The 21,262-nt window shown below is 38.0% G+C and overlaps 2 protein-coding genes across 2 annotated transcripts; both read right to left on the bottom strand.

Moving 5' to 3' along the window:
* Positions 1–5,216: 5,216 nt before the first annotated feature.
* vegfd (vascular endothelial growth factor D) lies at positions 5,217–13,533 on the bottom strand. Its single transcript, XM_005943304.2, has 8 exons — positions 12,561–13,533; positions 9,426–9,630; positions 9,226–9,346; positions 7,708–7,777; positions 7,448–7,575; positions 7,247–7,359; positions 6,215–6,380; positions 5,217–5,486 (listed from the first exon to the last, which is right to left on the bottom strand). The coding sequence occupies exons 1-8, from the start codon at positions 12,672–12,674 to the stop codon at positions 5,468–5,470; spliced, it is 936 nt and encodes a 311-aa protein (XP_005943366.1). The 5' UTR covers positions 12,675–13,533; the 3' UTR covers positions 5,217–5,467.
* Positions 13,534–13,964: 431 nt separating this feature from the next.
* On the bottom strand, positions 13,965–20,482 carry pir (pirin; the record flags this gene model as incomplete). The annotated part of the gene is given in 6 exon segments (XM_014340405.1): positions 13,965–15,490; positions 15,624–15,690; positions 16,131–16,213; positions 17,591–17,635; positions 18,361–18,445; positions 20,276–20,482. Coding segments are annotated over 6 exon segments (606 nt in total), but the record flags the coding sequence as incomplete, so codon positions are not given.
* Positions 20,483–21,262: the final 780 nt, after the last annotated feature.

Raw genomic sequence — 21,262 nt, 5'->3', positions numbered from 1 at the left:
TTTCATTTTTCCATCTTCCTCTTCTTCTTTTGTTTTAAGAGTGTCGATTTATGAACAGAGCCTGAAGAACACTTTGAGTTCTCCTGAACTCGTCACACTTTTCACTCAGCTTCAAGGTCTGCGTTTGTGTAGGTGTGACATCCGTTCACTGAAATCTGTATCGATCTATGTGGCTGGCCACCTTGTTATAGTTAAGTGTTAGAAGACAAGCATTTGACATGTGAAAACTGTCAAATGTCATCATGTTTCCTTTTTGTCTGACTTGATGTCAGTATCCTTTAACATGAACTGTGTCTGATGAACTCACTCCTTTAGTCCTCCTGTAACAAAAGAGTGACACATTTTCAAATTCCATGTACATTTTTACCTGATAGTTGACTGATCGATCAGTGACACAAATCCAGTAACCAATCTTTAAAATGTGACTTAACTTTTAAAATATCACAATGTCTACTGCTCACCTCTGTACTGTATCGGACCCAGTAAATTAATGAAAAGGTTAAAGAAATGAAGAAATACTGTGATGCTCCGACTCTCTGAAAGAAAGATCATTCATGCAGAAGCAAAAACCTTTCTCTGTTCAACAATGTGCTACACTGTAACAAAATTACAGATTATTTCCACTTAATGCACCATATCTTGAATCTTGAATCTTTTAAACAACAGCGCTTTATTTAGTCATTTTCACTTTGTTCACCTCAGGGAGTCAATGATGTAGCACCAATCCCTTCTTTTGGCCGGTGATGTGAGTCTTATATATGGCTGAACACCTTGAGCTTCAGGTAAGATAAAAGATTGAATAAACTGACATCCCTAAAATGAATAAGTTGATCTAACTTAGTCACCTTAGGCAAATTGTACTTAGTTTTTCAAATAGATTTTGCAGTGCGCCTGTTTCTGACCAGCTAACTCGGTTTTTTCTCCTTAGACCCTAAATTTTGTTTTTTAAAAAAAAAATTTTTTTATTTGAGTTTAAAAGTTAAGTTTAGGTATAATTGAAATGAGTATGTATATAGAATACTGTAGTTCTGCATTGCTACAATGAATACTTACACATTCAATCTTTTACATAAGTGGTTGTTGTGCCCAAAATGTTGGAAGAACAGAAGATAGAAGTTTGAATTAGTTCAAGAAATCTGCTCAAATTTCAGATAAAATAATGCATAATAATGTCACAAAAAATATTCACATCATTTTAGTCGAAATGAAATCATCACTGTCATTTTTTTCAGTGTTGTAGCTTTAAGTTCTTCATGATATGAAATTTCTATACTTCTCTCATATCCATTTAATATTTTCGAGAAGTAAGAATTAATGGATTTTAATGGCTTCAGTTAGCAGAAAATTGGTGAATTAATGCTTGCTTGTAAAAGTGCAAAAATAGCTGTTTCCAATTATGTTTCTCTGCAATTCAAACAGATGAGTGAGGAAAAAGTCATCGCTCAAATTCTGCAGCAAGGGGGAGACAAAACTCTGTGTAGCTGAACTGACCTTTATGAATTCGTTTCCCTGAACTGTGAGACGCGATGACATTCAAACATCGTGGCATTTTGACTCTTTGTGATGAGTGCAAAATCAATTCTGACGCTGCCTAAAACATGTAGGAGACAAAACTGGTGTGCACGACTGAAAATCAATACATCCGCTGAACAACAACAGTAACACATAAATAACCACATTTACAAATGAGAAGTTGTGTTTGTTTTCTGTCTGATTAATTTAAACACTGTTAGAGATGATGGAGGTTATCTGGATGCACATATATAGGACGTCAGATAACAGACAGTATGTCAAATATCACACAAATGGAGATGTTTATTTATATGACAGTCATCAACAATGGAAAAATGGATGTCACGGGTAAATTTCTACAAGGTTATCTAAATTAAAGACACAAATACAATACACAATTATTATTATTTTTTGCAGTTAAATTCACTTTCCCCAAACCAGCATTCAGTAGATGCAGCAGTTTCAGTCTCGAGTGAGGACAGGCCTCTGACACATAGCACATGAGCAATCACCTCATTCTTTGCAAAATTGATTAAGCTGTCAGTTTGCATTGGGGTTGTGAATGAACAACCTTTTTTCAAGTGCAGTTATTGAGCTGTTGTCTCAGCAGCTGCTCAAGGACACAAAAAAGCTGTTTTGAAGTGAAGTTCTTGTTCTTGCTTCGTTAGAAAACAAGCTTCAGGTTTCCTGGAGACAGCATTGGGTTTTCTTTCTAGAAACACCCATTAATACATTCATTTTAACCTCTAAGTCAGTGTATCCCAACTACTGTGTCCTGGAACATAGGTGCGCCGTGGAAGATTATCTGGATCCACCTGGTTAGTACTCTAAGCAATCAGCGTAACGGGTAGAACAATTACATTCTTTTCCACTAGAGGGCAGTACAACTACCTGCTTTAATTAAATGGGTTGCCAACTTCCAGTAAAAAAGAAGAAGATAAAGAAGAAATTACATAATAGTCATACTGTGTTACAAAACCTATTAGCAATAGATAAACATTTGAAAAGAAAGAGTAGTCAGTCTGAGCTGGATCCTGGAGAAAACTCAGACCCATATGAAGGCCCTAGCATAGTGGTCAGAAGAAAGCAAAAAAGGTATACTGGGGACAAACCGAGCCAACTCCACTATGTCTGGTGCGTGGGGAAAAATTATCAATTTGTTTTTTGTGACATTTTGGTTTGGTGGTGTGCTGTGTGATTTTTCTTATGTGAAATATGTGCTGTGGCTCCAAATGGTCTTACTGCTCTAAGCAGTGGCACAGCATGTCAGCAGGGTAAGAGTGCCTTGGCAGTCTCTACTTATAAGCAAAGATTCCAAGGCTTGCTTTTGATTCAATCTTCCACTGATATGCAGATTCTGATTATGTCACGTTTCATCCGTGCAAATGCTTCCGATGTACGCTGTAGAGCAGGGGTGTCAAACTCAAATACACAGTGGGCCAAAATTCAAAACTGGAACAAAGTCGCGGGCTAACAGTAATATTTATTGAAAAAAAAAACTTCCTCCAGATATAAGAATGAATCTTTTCTTATGGACTCAAATAAGTTTTGCTGGAAAACTGAATATGGAACAAGCAAAGCTTAATACTAAACAATATATATATATTAGCTGTATAATACCAGTAGGCCAGCTGCGGGTCAAATTTGGCCCGCGGGCCAGAGTTTGACACCTATGCTGTAGAGTAATTTAACATGTTCGCCAGGTACCAAGAAGAACCAGGACCAGGAAGTCTTCATTCAGTGGGTATTATCATGTTAAATTCTCCTGCTTGGGACATTTTTATGCTGAAGTCAAATATTTTGTTCATCACTTCATGCAGATAGGGAACTTTCTCACCTTTTGCCCACAGCTCAGCTTATTGAAATCTCCATAGCTGACAATGCAAGAGTACTCTTTCCAGTAGAAAAGGGGAGATCTTATCTTTAAAATCAGTATGACTCACTTACCTCCTTAAAGGTGCGGCATGCACCTTTCACAGTTAATCGCACTAATTAAAGAATAAATTCACCATCAATGGCTCTGTGCACCAAAGTGTTCCTTGAATTTTACAATGTCTCTATCTGATGGGATTAAATACAATGTAATATGAGCAGCAGATCATAAAACCTCAAAAGATCTGCAAACAGCCAAACAGGGCACAGCACTGCTTAAATGAAATGACTACTGGATTACACACTGTTGCTCTGTGCTTGACAGAATCTGCAGATTTTAATAAGGAGTGAAACACCTGCTTTTTATCAGGGCTGGGTGAAGCACAGCTCCCAGTTTTAGCACTAGCAGGTGTCTTTGAATCTGTACGTCTGCTGCCACTGACGTTCCTGGGAATATTGCTTTCTTTTTTTCAGTTGCAGTTTTCTTTTTTAAGCCTGACCTTTGTGTTTATATTCTACTACTGCTCAGAAGCTTGTCTTTCTTATGAATGTGCATTTTGCTGTTGGTGGCAGGTCCATATACATCCAGCATTCTGCTTTAATGTCTTGAATTTAATCGATATATTTACACGAGTTATTGGCAAATGAATAGCATCAAGGCCTTGAACTCATGGAGCAGCAGACTTGGCTGTCAGAGGAGTATAACCAAGGGCTCATTCAAAAATGCATTTGCAAAAACATAAACTCCTGATATAATCCTCACTGTATGATGTCAAACTGGCAAGCTATGTTATAGCAGTGGTTCCCAAACCTTTTTTGCTAGGCCCCCCACGTCCTCCAACCACACACACCCATATTTTGTTTTCAAACTCCATTGCAGTTTATTCCACACCTCAAACCTTTTGTAAACAATTAAAAAAATAAAAGTTAACTGCAATAGAGTACAGGTTGCAATTAAATAAACCACTACCTTTTTTTGAAAAAGCAGAAAAACAAACATCTTTAATTATTTTACGTATAGTTGTTTTTGTTTTGTTTTGTTTTTACTGTGTAAGAATATTCAACATTGCTATCAATATATTTTTCAAAAAATGTCTCTCTGTGCAAAATGGGTTTAAAAACAACTGTGGGATACTGTTTGTCTGCGATTTGAACCGAGCGAACAAATATTGGCAGGATCAGTGTTTTGCCAAGGTGGATCCGGTTTACTCCACCTCCATTACAGACAATTAGACGTGGAAGTAGTGATGTTTTTGGGAACCACTGTGTTATAGCAGTTAAGAGAAGGGCTTTTGAACTCACAGGCCAAACATATTCATGTGCGTTTAAGTTTGAAACTTCTTGGGTCATCATGCAGGGGCCCTGCATTTAACTAATTACAGGGTTCAGCAGTCACAATTTACATTTCCCACACTATATGACAAATGCTTTCTGTTTTATTTTACAGATTAATACATGGCTATGCTGACATTAAAACAAAAAATTAACACAGAATATTTTTTTAATTAATTATTTTTGACTGAATATTTAAAAATATTTAAAAACATGAACTAAAGTCAAAGGAACAAGATAGTCGGGATTTAAACATGCATCTGAAATAACAACCCTTGACTCAGTGGGTGTTGCTGACTGTATGACTGCATTTTTTAAGAGTGACATGTTTAAAAAACATTTCAAATAGATATCTAAGACAAGCTGAGGTTGTCTTATTTTGCAGGGGCAACTTGTAATTCCTGGTTATATCAGTCTTTATTTTCAATAGGGAAAATTAACCAGTACCTAAAAGGAACAAAACACTTTTTAGTTACTTATGAAACAGTCCAAACATTAAGTTCAAATTATAAAAATAGTCTTTTAATATAAACTATTCAGTGCATAAAACAAATGTACAAATCTTCAATTTTACACATTGATTAAAACAAAATTAAGCATGTTAAACATCAATTAACATGGTCATGTGAGCTAATATAATTAGTTAAAGTGATCTGCATAAATAGGACTGTAAATAAATTATAAGTCTTTTTTCTCTGCCTCCAAACATCCTTGGAGGGAAGGTCGTTGTAGTTTATTCCACAGTGGACGTCTACTTGGGCCATCTGCATCTGTGAAGACAAGAGGAGTCGTTTAGTTCACGCCTCCTTCACCCTGCATGAACCTGCACTCAGCAGGAGTGGATGTTGACATTCATCCTGCATAAATAGCTGCTAAGAATAACGTTTTACTTTATACAGCATCTCTCTTGTGTTTTAGTCATCTTCATCTCAAAATTTCTGTATTTTCTGTTTGAAGACTGGCTTGTTATATGGGTAATGATACTTTCCATTGCAGATTAGTATATCTGAAAAACCCATCATTAGTCAGACAAGCCTTGGAGACATGTGCCATTTGCTGTGGCACATCATTTCGGCTCAAACAAACTCTCACCCATCTTTGCCCATACTGGGCTAATCACTGTGGCAGTGATAAAGATGGCTGCTGCCGATGTGAATCTGCTCGCTTGCTGGAAAATGGGGGGATATTTTTTGCTGAACAGAAGCATTTTGGTTAGCGGTAAGTACATTTGCCCTCAAGGTTTTCTGTAAGCAATTCCCAATAAGATCTAATCAAACGGGCCATTTTAAACCAAACTATAATCATTCCCCAAACCAATTATTTTTATTGCCTGAACCCAAGGAAACTGTGACTGAAATGTAAAATTATTATCCAATGAAGCTTTCTGGGAGGCTAAATTCTCCCACGAGTGCCTGTTGATAACTTCCCTTATAGATCAAACCTGAACAGAGATGTCCCAGACTAATTTGCATACTGTTAAGGTCCCTCCCTGGTCTACCTGCATGATGCCTCGTCAAAGCGTTGATGCTTGTGGGCACAGATAGAGGAGTTCACTTGACAGCGATGGGAGGTTCTTGACTGGAGTGTTGGCTCAGTTCTAGGAAGACAGTCACAGCGTTCCACGTCTATCTCACAATCTGGCATCCACGAACTGAGCGGAAGCTCTACGAAAGACAAAATAATGAGGTAATTTTAGAGCACAAGCAAAGTACGACACAATTAGCTGAATCACTGTATTGTCACAGGGTTATACTTTGATAATCACCTTGCTGAAAAATGAATTTACAACTTTGATTTAAAAAACTGGAATTATGTGTAAAATGTAAATAAAATCTTAATAATAAATAACCCAGATTTTATTCACAAAAGAGCACAAAAAACATATCAAATATTTAAACTGAGTTTAAAAATGAGTTATTTTAAGAAAATATTAGCTAATCCATCCGGATTGTTATCAGTGCTCATTTCAAAAGCCTCCATCTCTGCTGGTGTATCTGTGCATTAGTGCCTCAGGAATTGTCAGTTTGCACATCTGAAATGTACTTTTAAGATCCACATATGCTCCCATTGACATCATTCCTCTCCCAAATATCCATCAGCTGAACTCATCACTTTAATGACCTTTGCAGACTGTTGTTAAAAGAAGAATGGACGCTAAACAGACATGGTTGTGTTCCCATTTTTTTGTGATGTGCTACTGCATCAATTTCAAAATAATTTAAACTTTTTATGTATTTATGTATTTTATGTATGTTTAAAAGTTGTTCTCAGTTTAAACATTTGATAGGTTGTCTGTGCTGTGAAAATATGGGTTTGGAAAATTTGCAAATCATCACATTCTGCCTTTATTTGCATTTTACAGTGTCCCAAGTTTTTTAGATTCGATGTTGAAGTACTAGTTCACACAAACAGAGAATTAGACCTTGTAAGGTGGGATCTCATGCCAGTCCCGTCTGTTGCTCACAGCCACACATTTGATCCTAACAATGGAACTATTTGAAACGACAGGAACATGTTTGCATACACGCACCCGGTGTACTGGAAGGGTAAGGTATGCATCTTTCAGACGAACAGTCCCAAATGAATCCACTGGCACACAGTCTCTTGGAGTCCTCTGCCTGTGACAGCTGGCCCAAAGCACAGCTGCAAACAAACAAAATCACTTGAAAAAGAGGAAAACAAAAGATCAAACAGATTCAGCTGAGAGACACGAGTGGGGTTTGAGACTCACCCATTGCCCCTGTGAGGTTGAGCGTTCCGTCGTATTATTGCAGGCTCCAAACACTTGCACTCTGTATGGTTCGCAACTTTTACTAGCACAGGTTCTGGTACAAACTTGAATGGGATTACACTGAGGACCTAATAATATAAAAATACACACACATAATCACAAATATGCAGGTTTCACTGACTGACTGATGACAAATCGTGGTGTAATTAAAGGATAACTGAAAAGAAAATCTCTTAGTCTTCTGAGATGTGATCACTTACAGTTTTATTGACATATTCAGTAGTTGTGTTTCTGCAGGTGACGCCCTCTTGATTGCAGCAGCCACTACATCTGTCAGCAGCAGCAAAACAAGTAAAGTGAAATGTATGCACCTCCAAGTACGCGGACTGAGCACCTATCATTTTTCTTGTTTGAAGATAGTTCTTCATGTCTAAATGATCATAAAATATAACAGGTATGGAGGACCAAAACTGCCAAAATGAAATGGATGTGCTAGTAAATGCATCGGAACATCAGCAATGTTCTTGGAGAAACAACTGTTGGTGTCCATCAGTCTGGGAAAGTTTATACAGCCATTTCCAAACAATCTGACGTCTGCCATTCTACAGCTAGAAAGATTATTCGCAAGTGGAAAACATTCAAGATTGTTGCCAATCCTTCCAGGAGTGGATGTCTCAGGACACTGAGTCCGAGGTCAGTTACTGTAAGGCACGGAGGCATATTTGCAGAACTGGAGTCTAATTAACTCCTCTCTATACAGTGTTGGGGAGTAACAGAATACGTATTTAAAATACAAAATATGTACAAAAAAATACAAAATAAAAACTGTATTCCTTTACAGTTACCATTTAAAAAGGTGGTATTCAGAATACAGTTAATTGTTGAAATAAATGGATTACATGGCGGTCTTTTCCTGTTTCATAAGGCTATGCTGTTGAGGTAGGTTAGCAGGGCATAGCCTTATGAATTGTTTTTCCTCCAAAACAATAAGTTCAGTTAGAGCAGTCTTTCAACGCCTCTCTCTCTGTCTCTTGCTAGCAAAGCTGACCCAGATAACAAAGTAAAGCTAGTTTTCAGCTACGAGCCCGACACAGTACCCAACGTATTAGCCAGAGGTGCCTTTACTATGGTTCGGAGCCGCGGACCTGTTTTATATACGCGCGGAATCGTTTTCTATACGAGATCGCTGCAAAAAGTGCAGCCTTACCTAATGTCCACCTACTGTTATTCATTTTATATTAAGATTAAAAAATGTAGTTGGTATTGTTATGGCGAATAACCTTCAGTAATAGTAATAAATCACACAGCAAGAGTACATTCATGTAGTTGTAAAATACTAATATAATGATAATATATTAAGTAATCCAAAGTATTCAGAATACGTTACTCTCATTAAGTAACGTAACAGAATACGTTACAAAATACATTTTGGGGCATGTATTCTGTAATCTGTAGTGGAATACATTTTAAAAGTAACTTTCCCAACACTGTCTCTGTATTAAAGTATAGAGATTTGAATGTGAAGCGATCTGTCCAACATCTAAAAGTTGGATCAAAAAGGGTTATGCAACAGGACAATGATCGCAAGCACAACTCTATAACAGAAAGGCTGAAAAAGAAAAGTGTTGCAGTCAAAGACCAGGCCTTAACCTGATTGAAATGCTGTGATGAGAACTACACAAGTCCTGTGAAAACCTTTCAGTTTTTTCTGTGTATACGGTGATGATCCCTTTTGTTATTGGTGTCATTTCTGGATTCATGCTCCATCTTAAACAAACCTGTGGACAGACACACAAGGTGGCTTGAAGAACACTGAGTGGTCGGTGCCCAGCTCCTTAGCCACGTCAACACAGGTTTCCCTGGGCATGCACTGTGTACGCTGCCACTCTTCGTCTATGGCTTAATAGGAAAAATGCAATGTTTCAATGCAAATAAAACATAAAGCCTTGCACATTACACGAAATATGTAGATATCAACCTGTAAGAATCTCCAAGCTGTAGGATTCAGCAGCAAAGCGCGTGGAACGGTGTGACCCCACTGAGAGAGGAGAAGTGAGGGTCTCTGGCTGCTGTAGTCTAAGTCGACACTTCCACAGTTTCCAGTCAGGAAAGTCTGCGAGTCGTAGCAGCTCATCCAGGCTCGAGGACGACCGCATCTTCCTTTCCCACTGTTGGATTACTTGCTGCAATGACAGACATTCTATTTGAGATCTTTGGTTGTTTTGGGATGGAGGTTTTAAATCGATCCAATACTGGGCATTTATATAGCTTAAATAGGTACACTAGATCTATTAGGAGGAGCGCACAAGTATGATTAGAGCCACCTCAGTGATAAATGGAATTTCTTATTCAGCAAGTTTAATTAAGACACCATACTTTAAAAGATAAAATACAGGTAGCTCCTTAATTTTGTTTTTATTTATTTATTTATTTTTTAAATTTTTCTCATTTTTGCCTCACTAGCGCCACAAATGTGTTTGAAGTGCAGACCTGGAGCATCAGTTTAAGGGGTTTGACAAAAGTTTTGGAGTAACTGCTTAAGGCTTACAACCATTTTTAGAGGCTCAAAACTAAAGTACTAGAATTTAAGGATTGAGTTTAATACTTGGATGAAAATCCTTTGCAGTCAATGAATGCTTTAAGACTGGACCCTGTGAACATCATCATGTGCTGCATTAGGTCTTTACTGAAGCCACCTTCAGTTTCTCCCTGTTTTGGGGTCTTTCTGCCTTCAGTTTTGACTTTCCTAACTGCCAACCAGATGGTTGACTAGGCCACTGAAGAAAATCCAATTTTCCCATTATCCTTAGTTAATCTTGGTTTCATCTGTCTAAAGAATTTTGTTTCTACCAGAACTGATCAGGCTCTTGTAGATGTTTTAAGGCAAATTGTGTATTTAATGTTCTTGAATGTGACCAGTGGTTTGCATCACATTGTATTCACTCTGCAGTTACATTTATGAGTCTATTGATTGTGGACTTTTTTCCTATTCAAGTAACTTCAAGGTAAACTTCAAGGTTAACCTTGGGTTTTTTGTACTACAAAGGTAGCTCAGTGTTAGACACCATGGTAATTTATGCTGCAAATCTAGATTAGAGATCAACAGGTATGGATTATTCAGTCACCGCATACTGATTCGGTTTTTCAGAGAATGCTGATACTACAGCTGATCTCTGTGCATGAATAGTAGGAGGGTCTACAGTAATTCATTAGTGTCAAATGTCTGTGTTTCCCTGGTGATCGGTAAGAAACATATATTAGATGAAAGTTACCAACTTGGTTTTTTTCCGCTGTTTGCAAACAATTTTACAACAACTAATGTTGTTCTACTAGAAGAAATCTATTATCTTAAACAGAGCACCTATTTGCAACCTACTTGCTGAATTTATACGAAATGCATATGTAGACTAAGCCGACATTTGAATTTTATTTTTATAATTTATTCTGTACTCCAACACTAAGCCTGCCGCGGAAAAAAAATTGATCTGTCTTTCAATTTCATTTAATGAAATACTTTCTTTTAATCCACTAGACAAAGTCAGTCAATTATTCAGTTATGTTTTAGCCTCTTAAAATTGGGAACTATTCATAAAAATGTCTGTTAATTAGGAAAGTTTTGTAAAATTCCTTGAATTAGAGGTGACAGTCTGCACATCTTGATTCTTTGATGTAAAATCCCCTGTAGTGGTATACGGGTGCAAAACTGCAACAAAAATGAATCTTTGCCAATAAATTATAGGAGTAACTTAATTCTTTTCACTTCATGTTAGGCAAAGTTTCATACTTTCAACTTCCGACATCTTGACAGTCACATGGGGGTATGAGCAACTTTTAGTGAACAATGAAGGATTTCCTGGGAAAATCCCATATGCTGATCATTAGCATGTTAGCCGTTTCACCGTTAGCATTCTACAAAAACACTGCCTATCCTGTATGCACATCCTTCGAGAGCTGCTGGTGTGGCGTCAGACGCACTGGGTTAAAAAACAACCAAATGGAGCATAAAACTAAATTCAGTAACAGCTGCCACAGAATACTTGCTTGTTACATTTCCCTGCCTCTGAAGACTGCTTAAAGTTTCCTAACTGTGCTTCCTGTAAGCGGTTTCCTTGTTAACCATTTAAGCCCATGTTGGCCAACATGCATATGCCAGACTTACATGAACACTTTTTTTGTTTGGAACTCCATAAACAGCTGTGACTCAAAACCAAAACGCTGTACGTCATGCCACCGCAGAAGTGATGATGTTGACAGAATAAATTGAAAATACAATGAATAAGACATGTGAGTAACCTTTTATGAAACACAACCAAGTTTTTTTCTCACTCCTTCTCGTAAATCCTGTAAAGGATTACAATTTTTAGCGCTCTGTTGTTGTGCTGACATGCTAAAATAGAGTAAAACACTAAAGAGCAGAGGATGTGAACTACCCAAGCAGGAGAAAGGAGAGAGTTGAGTTAAAATTTTGGAATTCCCAGTCCCATTTTTTGTGGGGTGTAAGTCAAAGCGTGACACCAGATGGTAGGTCTATAACAGGGGTGGCGGCACGGCAGGATGGATGGTCACAGGCTCCACAGTGCTCGGTTTATTTCCTCTGGACGGCTATATGGATCGAAACCCTCTGATGGGATCAGAGTGTTACAAAAGAGGAGGGTGGGGCAGGTTTGCTTCTACTTAAATGTGAAAGACGTCAACAAAAAAACGGGAAGGGACAGAGAAGGAAGATGGGAAACTAAAAGAGGTTGAATTTTTTGGTGTGGAAATGACTGGTGATGAAGGAAATTATGTAAAAAAAAGAAAGAGTTAAATTCTTTTTAAAAAATCCCTCAAATGTAACTACCATGTTAGCAGCACATTTACAATTGTGGTTTCAGCTGCAAATAAACATGTTCACATGTGAATTTAATGGGATCGCAGTAACTGTGGCAGTATAAGTTTGTAAGGCAAAAACAAGGACGAAAGAAGGAAAGAAGCAGCAAAAAAAAAAAAAAAAAAAGAAATGGCTCACTTCAATCAGCTGAAGTTACAGATCAACTTGCACTTTTTCTCACAGACGTTTTACATGTTTTCATAGTTTAGACAGAACATAAACGTACAAACGAGCCGCACTCACCCTGTTTGCTTCCTCCCTGTGTGCGCTGTGGCCCACATGTATCCAGCTGAGCTCCACCACTAGAGTCACCAAGCAAGAAATTCTCCACAGAGTCCGTTTCATCTTCATCATCATCCTTTGATGTTCTTTCTGAGGAAGCAATATGATCTTGGTTCCTTATGCTGCTGGCAGAGAGCACTTAGAGCTGGCTGCCTCTCTGACTCGGTTTCCCAGACCAGCTGAGTCCTTCAGACCACACACAAACACAAAGTCCTCTCAGACCAGGTATGTCCAAAACAAACTCTTGGTCTTACAGACAAAAACTAGTGTGCGTGAGTCAGGCGTAACCTGTCACGGCCACCCAGACACCCTCAAGCCAAATGGAGAAAGGGGGTGTTTAAAACAAGCACCTCTTCCTGTTGAAGCTTTAATAAGAAGTTGAGATGTCCAGTTAAGTGCTGAGGCTATTACAAGTTAAACGTTGCAAATTACCTCAGACAAAAAGAAAATGAAGGTTATCCTGAAGACTTCTTATCAACACACTCTGTTTTAGATTCAAGGCCGATGATATGCTTAAAGGCCTGTGGCTGGATAAACTAAACAAAAACCTCTGTGTTCAGACTTCTAGGTTCCTTGTAACTGCTATGTTACAGTATCCGTATTGAAAATTCTCCACTATCTGTCTTCATTTCTTCCTGCTGTGGTGTTTCGATGCCTCTTGAGTTCCAGGAGGCTTGAATGCCTGTCTTTCCTTCACTGCTGCCGGTCTTGCAGCCTCAAAGTGCAGCTTTTTATGTTCCTCGTGTTCCCGTTTTCCCTTTTTTAATGTCCGTCTGTCAAGTGATCAAGTCCCCTGCCTGTTAAATCCCCCTACCAATGTCCTTTCTTCTGAAGCTGCCAAACCACACACAGCCAAAGAGCAACACCATGTGTTTTAAATGTGATCCAGACCGCTATAACATGTAAGGGGAAACAAGATGCCGGCACCACCCCTGTCTCACAGACACCACACCCACACACCCCTCCAAGCCCATTTGTCTTTGAATGTAATCCACTAGCAACATGTGTGCTGTGAGGACATATAAATAAAATCAATTATTTGTATGACTATGGATTGCTTTGAAGACTTTTATGTGGTTTATTAGGTTTTAACTGGGCACAAACCAGTACATTTAAAGAATCTCACTTTACTTTTGTTAAATTATTCCCTTATAAAAGCAGTGATCCTAAGACAAGAGCACATGCTAAGCGTCCCCCAAATTATCATGTTATATTATGCTAAAACTTTTATTGGTGATGTTGAGAGAGATGAGAAGGCAGAGCAAACTGGGAATTGAAATTGTGTTTAGATGTTTGTGGAAAATGAACCTCAGACGCTGGCTGAGAAGAGACAGCAAGAAGGGGAGAGAAGTAGGAGCACAAGGCTTGCAATAATGTACATTTTATTTAGCATAGAAACTTTTATTGTGGTTACATTTGGACAGAAATGCTGACAAACCAGTAAAATAACACGGATGATTCTTATAGTGGTCATTGATCAAACCTTAAATCTTTCACTTTCATTTCCGGCACCAAAGAAAGCACGAGTACATCTGAGAAGAGCATTTACACATGGCATCTAGTCTATTAATCTGCTATGACTATGCAGAAGTCACCACTCATGTCTTTATATTTTGCCAGGAAAATGGGAAATAGGTGCAACAATTTACTGAAACATATTTATACATACATGGAAATACAGTATAAGGCAAATCTAACAAGTTTGAAGGTCAATTTGTGCTTTAAAGCTTTCCAAAGATGGATCAAATGAAAGGTCAGATACATCTCTAAGCTCCTGTGTCAGGTTTTTCTCCTATTTCTTAAGAACATGACTTTCTGATACTACTCATTTCCTGTAGATAATTTTTCCGGCTTTGTTCTTTTGTCCTCCATTTCTTCTGCCCAGTTTCTGCAGTTTGTTTTAAGGACACACTGCACATCATGCTGATACCTCTTCGGAAATCACCTTGCTGGTACATAATTACTAATTTCTGTCTGTCAAACTTTGTTTTCTTTGGCATTTTTCAGAGATTCAGCTACAAAAATGGGAATAAATTGTGTGTTTTTGTGAGAGGCTGCTAGTAACAAAGTGCCAATTTAAAATAGGTTCTTTGTTAAGTTGCCTGTTATGTGTAACAACAACACTGGCTTATCTCTTGAATGATTAATTGGTCAGTATTAAATGGCTTTACAAAAAATAAAACAGTCAAGGAAGTCTGGAGAATTGTTGGTTCAGACGTTGGAAGCAAAATATAAAGAAATGAGGTGTGGCTCAAGACTTTTGCACAGTGCTGTAACTCTCACATAAATGATAATGATTGCCCCCTGATTGAAACAGCTCCACAGGTTGTTTGTGCAAACAGCAACCCTTTGAAACACTTGACAGTGACCTGTAGTGGCCGTAATAACTCTGGGAGTGTTATAGAGTTACTCTCAGTTGAGTGAGGAGGTCAGGGTAGTCTATCCATTTCCTGTTTCAAACTGATAGCCAGTGTCTCTTCTTACCACGGCCACTGCATTACTGTAACCTTTACTTCATGTTAAATGATTCAAACCCTGCTACTTTGTACCAAAACACAACGAAGTTCTTACAAGCATATTTCCTGCTGTGGTCATTTCATGTAACAAGTTTAATTTAATCACACATAAATCAAAGATTAATAAATAAAAACAAGTTCTCAAAAACTAAACTTTTCCCATCTTTATATGATTATCCCAAACTAAAACCACCTTATGTTTTTTCTGTAGTAACAAATGTTTTCTGAGGGGTAAAAGAGTGTCAGGATATGGTGGTCAAACAGAATCCCTGATCTTGGATCTCCAGTTTGGAGCCCTCTCAAAGCCATTTCTGCCATTCTGGTAGTCTCTGAAAGCTTCTCTGATCTCGTCCTCTGTGGTCATGACAAATGGACCTGAACAGCAGACACAACACGAGTGTTACATCACAGCTGTGTTACATCAACTATACCCTAAAAACACAAAGCATCTTTTTTTGTCTGTCAGTGACTTTGTGCCGGCATGGAGGAAAGGACACCAATGACTAACCATGTTGTACCACAGGCTCGTTGATTGGTTGTCCAGCGATCAGCACAAAATGGGAAACCTCGGAGCCCTAAGGAAAAAAACACAAGAAGAAATGAAGTAATATTTGTTTGAATTTAAAGTGGACAGACTAAAGTTTTTCACAGGTCAAAGTCAGTAGCTCCCCGCTTAGAGATAGGGACTAAAGACATGTTCACCATTTGGTAAATGGACTGGTGCTTAAATAGTACTTTTACTACAAGTCTCATTTACAAGGCACTTTATTCTAAAGCTTTAAGTGCTTTCTACCAATCACACTGCATGAGGAAAGATCTAGGGTTCAGCACGTTGCATCTTGACAGTTCACACTAAAAACACCTCACAAAGGCAGAAAAATCACCACTAGAGCTTCTTCTCAAGCTCCTTTGACTACGATGACCTGGATGACTGAGAACCTTCACAGACACCACTAGATGACATGGGGGTGGAAAATTCCCATAGCATACTACTGGTGAAAGACATTTTTCTAACCTTGTTTTCAAATTTGACACAGTCTCCATCCCCAAACACCACAGTGTGATGAGGCTCCACCTGCTGCTGCTCCTCATCTGGGCCTTGAAAAGAAAGGGAAGTCCAATATTCCAGGCATGATATTTGTGAGCGAGTAAAAGCAAAGCACAAGTTCAGCTGCGTGATATTTGTATCTTTTACCGTGCTGCAAAACAATTCAATGTGATGATCTCACGTTTTATACTGACATCAGTTTATATATTTTTGCTTTGAGTAAAGGTATTCATACTTGTTTTAAGATGCCATAAATTATCTCAAACATATTATAAGTTTGACATATTGATAATGATAATAATAATATTTGTTAAATTCTTCATTTATATTTCTAAATGTGACAGTTTCCCAGCATTTTGCCACATTGATCCCATTTTTTCTTATGACGAATGAAACTGAGTACACATTTCATCCATAGAATTGTACTGTACCATAAATCATGAACAGAGCAACACAAAATACAAATATAAGTGATTAAGTTTGTGGCTTGTGAGTCGAAATAAGCATCATTCGCAACAAAGAGTAAATTTGCCACCTCCACGTTTCAGCCATTTACACTTTCAACCTGCTTGAGCAGTTTGTTCGCAACACCAACACTAAATGCTGAGAAACACAGCCAATCCCACTTGTGTTGGATTCATTCATCAAAGCCAGCTGGTGCTGATTTGGGAGGACTGCCTGTAGAGTTAGAGACTTTAAAATCAAATAACTTCTTTAATCTTAGCACTCATTTTCATCCTCTCGTGTCATCAAACATCTGCTCGAAATTACAGCCAGTCTGAGAGACCCTGCAGTGTAACAATGGAGCAACTGAATCATAATGAAGGATATTAAAAGGGAAATTCTGACAGAACACAACAGGTTTCAACAAACTAACAAAGCCTCTGAAAATGAGTTCATTCTCTGAGAGAGTTTGTTCTCATGTGAGGGGAATTCCCTGATCACACCATGCTGTTCAATAAGCATGAAACAATATAGTTCACAGACCAAACAGGAATACTGACGCAGCATAAGAAGCCAAGCAGTGAGATGGTGGTATTTTACACACAGGTGCACTATTATATTTCCAGAGATGCTGGATCACCTGCAGTGATCTAGTCTAAAGAGATCATAGCTGAGTGACAGTCGATATCCATCAAGCTGAAAGGAAGATGCAGCTGGACTGAGATCACACACATTTTTGTAACGTTGATAAGGCCCCAGGACGAGCGAGGAGGGAAACCAGTGCACAAATCCAAACAGAGCACTACCCTCGAAAGGCTGTCTGCCTGCCAGCAAGCTCACACAAAAATGACCAGATCAACTTTCAGAAGAATTCAGGTGGAGCACAACCAATCTCCTTACATTAATCTGAGCTGTTAAACAATAAGAAACAATAAAATAGGTATTAGGAAAGTAATAATTAGTCAAATAAAGAAGAAACTTACCAACATGAGTGGATCCTGATAGTGTGTAGATGAACGTGGTCCAACCTGTCAAGCACAAAAACATCATATCTTAAGTACAGGCGTAATAACAAAATAGGTCAATTGTTTTAAAAGACAATTCACCTCCACCTGAATTTATTGTGTTTTTGGACATTTGTAGGCATCAGAAAAAAGGTTGTCGACACTGACATAAATTTAATTTAATTCACAGCTTCTCAGTTTTAACATTTGACAGGTCATTTATGTTTTAATGAAATAAAGCCTTATTATTTGGAGATGCATTTTGCTATTTACATTTTGTGCTGTGATCTAGGATTTGTATTTATTTATTTATTGGAAAAAGGAACATATGAAAATTTGAAGATTATAGAATACCAAGTCTCAAAGTGGTATCATGGATAGAAACAAGAGGCTTTATTAATCATGGATTGAACCTAATTTTTATTCTAAAAAGTCTTATTTTAAAAGCCAAACATTTGTTTGGAGTTTGTTTAACTGTTGCTTTAGAAAAAAGTAGTTTGAAACACTTCTTATATCCAGAAGCATTAGTCATTGTTCTGTCTCTTTTACAAATACGCCAATATTCAACACAGCCTGTGGAGAACACAGTCCCCTCCTGGCAACAACACTGGAGAACCAATAGTTCAGTAACAGACGGCGTCAGTCCCAGAGTGACCACAAGATGTTTATGTAAGCATCATGAAAGACATGATTAAGAATTTTATTATGATCAATTCATGTTAGAGAAACTAGTTTCTAATTTTTCCTACCTTGAGGGACAGGCTGCACATGCGTGGCCTCTGCCTGCAATTTGAAGTCCAGGTATAACGTCGGAGTTCTCGTGTAGATCTTGGACTAAACAAAAGAAAAAGGAAACAGAAAAAGAAAACAAGAGAGAGCAAGTCAGCAACAAGGAGAGTTACACAGTTATTCTTCTGTTTGAAGATATAAAATATTTGAGTATATTTGAGTAATTGTTAAACAGTTATTATATTTGCGTGTATAGTCTTAATTTACCATAGCTGACTCCACATCGCACTCCACCAGGCACCTATGTAACACGTACCGGTGCAATACTCGCAAATATAATTTCTTACAGCACATGACTGAAAACACAGTTTTTATGAGTTTTGTATTGCTGTTTATCAGCTGCATAGCTAACTGCTGCATATTCTCTTTCTCCATTGTTGTTATCTGTAACAGGCAGTTGTTTTCAACAGAAAAGAGCGCTACACCTCCTGCTCAACATCAAACAGCAAGCAGACATTTTTAACAAATAGCTGGTGAAGCATGTGAGGATATAAGATTCACGCATTTCCCTCAGACGTTAGTAGAGACCCAGAATATTGCCAAAAGCAAGCAAATACTGGTCAGTTAACCAGAAAAACAATTCCATTGTAATAATTATGTTAGTCTATAGTTCAGACACACGATTAGTGCTTTGACATAAATGCATTAAGATAAGGAAAAAGTCTGCTTCAAATGTGAATGTCATCACATTCATGTAGTACTTTGTTTATTTATGTCTTACTTTGAGGGACTCAGTAACAGTCATAGGCTACGTTTTTTCCACTTTGGTCTCTTTATTTTTGTTCCAGATGTGTATTGTGACATGGTTGCTGTCCAAAGAAGGCTGTACTGTAAACAGCAATTAAAAGTGTCTTGTGAAAACATTTACAAAGTGTGGGAATAAAACTGGGCACAATTAAATTTAAACTAACTTGCCGGTTTAAAAAAAAATAGATACGATGGCAGGAGACCAAAGTGATGAGCTTAACCAATAAATGTAATGTTGGTGTCATTTGAGGCTTTTAATGCTTTCTTTGAACTGTTCTTTTTATACAGCACACATCAGAGGATTTAATGCTACCAGCAGTAACCTTGTTCATCACACACACACACACACACACACACACACACACACACACACACACACACACACACACACACACACACGTATATCACAAGCAGCAAACTGTTTCCAAGTCCTTTTACTATGGACTTGGGAACTTTGATCATTTCTCACTATACAATCCCTCACTGTACAAGTGTGTAATATATTGTATTATTTAATTTCGTTTGTTTAGTTACTTTTCTTACTGTCGTGAGGAACACTGACAACACAATGTCTTCTGGTATTAATAAAACATTCTGATTGTCGGTATATTAGAGTCCACATACATGGATGAACACAAACACATACTTCAAACAACTAGTTGCATCAATTTCCTTCACTTTCAGTCTTACATTTAACCTAAAATGTGTCAATAGTGCCCACTTCCTTAAACAACCTCCACATCAACTTCCACCGATGTTCACAAAAGTATTAGAACAAGCACAAAGGCAAACCACAACTAACTAACAAGTCAACCCTCACAGCGCCGAACAATCTGCTTCTTATTTGTAGTTTCCTCTTTTCAGACACTCACTCTGGTCAAACAGTGCAGTAACAGGCTCCTTCCCCTATCCTAGATGCACACACACACCCACATACTGTTTGTAGGCTTTTCCTTTTTGCCTCAAGCATCCAGCAAATGAGCAATCATCATGAGATCAGCAGCTAACAGGAAACTAAACACCATGCCCAGTTTTAGGGTGCTAGTCTGATAGACTTGGTAGGACAAAGGTTTTAGTGACATCAGATCCCTGCAGATGAATTACAAAAACAAACACACATGCACACACCTTTGCTCCTAAAGCTTCTCCAGATATCACAGTGACTGCAACTCCTCCCTGGCTGGGTTTGGGGATATCTGAGCCTTTAAGCTCCTGGTACGCAGGTTCCACCATCTTTTCTTGCCTTGACAGGTTAACCCACAACTGTAAGCCCACTACCGGCTCCTCTGACATGGGCATCTCAGCATGGACCACCCCCCGTCCTGCAGTCATCCACTGGTGGACAAGGAGAAATAATTCACATGTACAAAAGACACAGTCACAAATGATGTGCAAGCATGTGTATGATAGGACTAATGAAAAGAATTACAGTTTATTATTGTCTGTTTGAATTTTGTGTTTGGATTAGAGGTGGGCTGGATACTATTTGCATTTCAATGGTTTGGTGTAGGGCCTAACACGTGTGGATGGTGGTGATCAGCGACTGATTCATCACTTTGGAAAAAACAGCTTTGAAAAGCTGACAGTGGATGTTGAAATTTTGTACAGACATAAATCTCCCTGAGAGGATGTGTTGAAACCTTGGTGATCCCCTCACTTTTGGTCTGGCGTCACCAGTATGCCAATGTGTGTTTTTTAGATAGAAGAGTGTGTATGTACACAAATAATGAAATATAACTTAAACTAAGTGCAACTATATTTATTGGGTTCTTCTAGGCGGGTGTCCTGTAATACTGTTTGACAGCCACCTAAACAAAAAAAAAAACACCCACACAGCACAACCCAGAAGGAACTAGAACCACTGATAGACTTTGAAAAACATTGCAAATTTAGATTGGGAGTCTCTCCTCATCTCCTTTAGAAATTTGAGCTCACAACCTTGTTTAACTATATCTGCCCACTTATCATTTATCTAAGAGTGTTCATCATGCAGGTTTTTATTTATCAGTTACTTGATGTAAACTGGAAAATTAAAAATGTATAAATGTAGCAGAAAATTAGTACAAACCCTTAGGAAATCCCAGAGAATAAAATTTGAAAATTAATAATAATAAT

Source organism: Haplochromis burtoni, unplaced genomic scaffold (assembly GCF_018398535.1).
Source record: "Haplochromis burtoni strain Fernald_Lab_line unplaced genomic scaffold, NCSU_Asbu1 Contig_262, whole genome shotgun sequence".
Taxonomy (NCBI): domain Eukaryota; kingdom Metazoa; phylum Chordata; class Actinopteri; order Cichliformes; family Cichlidae; genus Haplochromis; species Haplochromis burtoni.
Note: the sequence above shows the minus strand (reverse complement) of the source record. Positions and strands in the feature narration are given on the sequence as shown.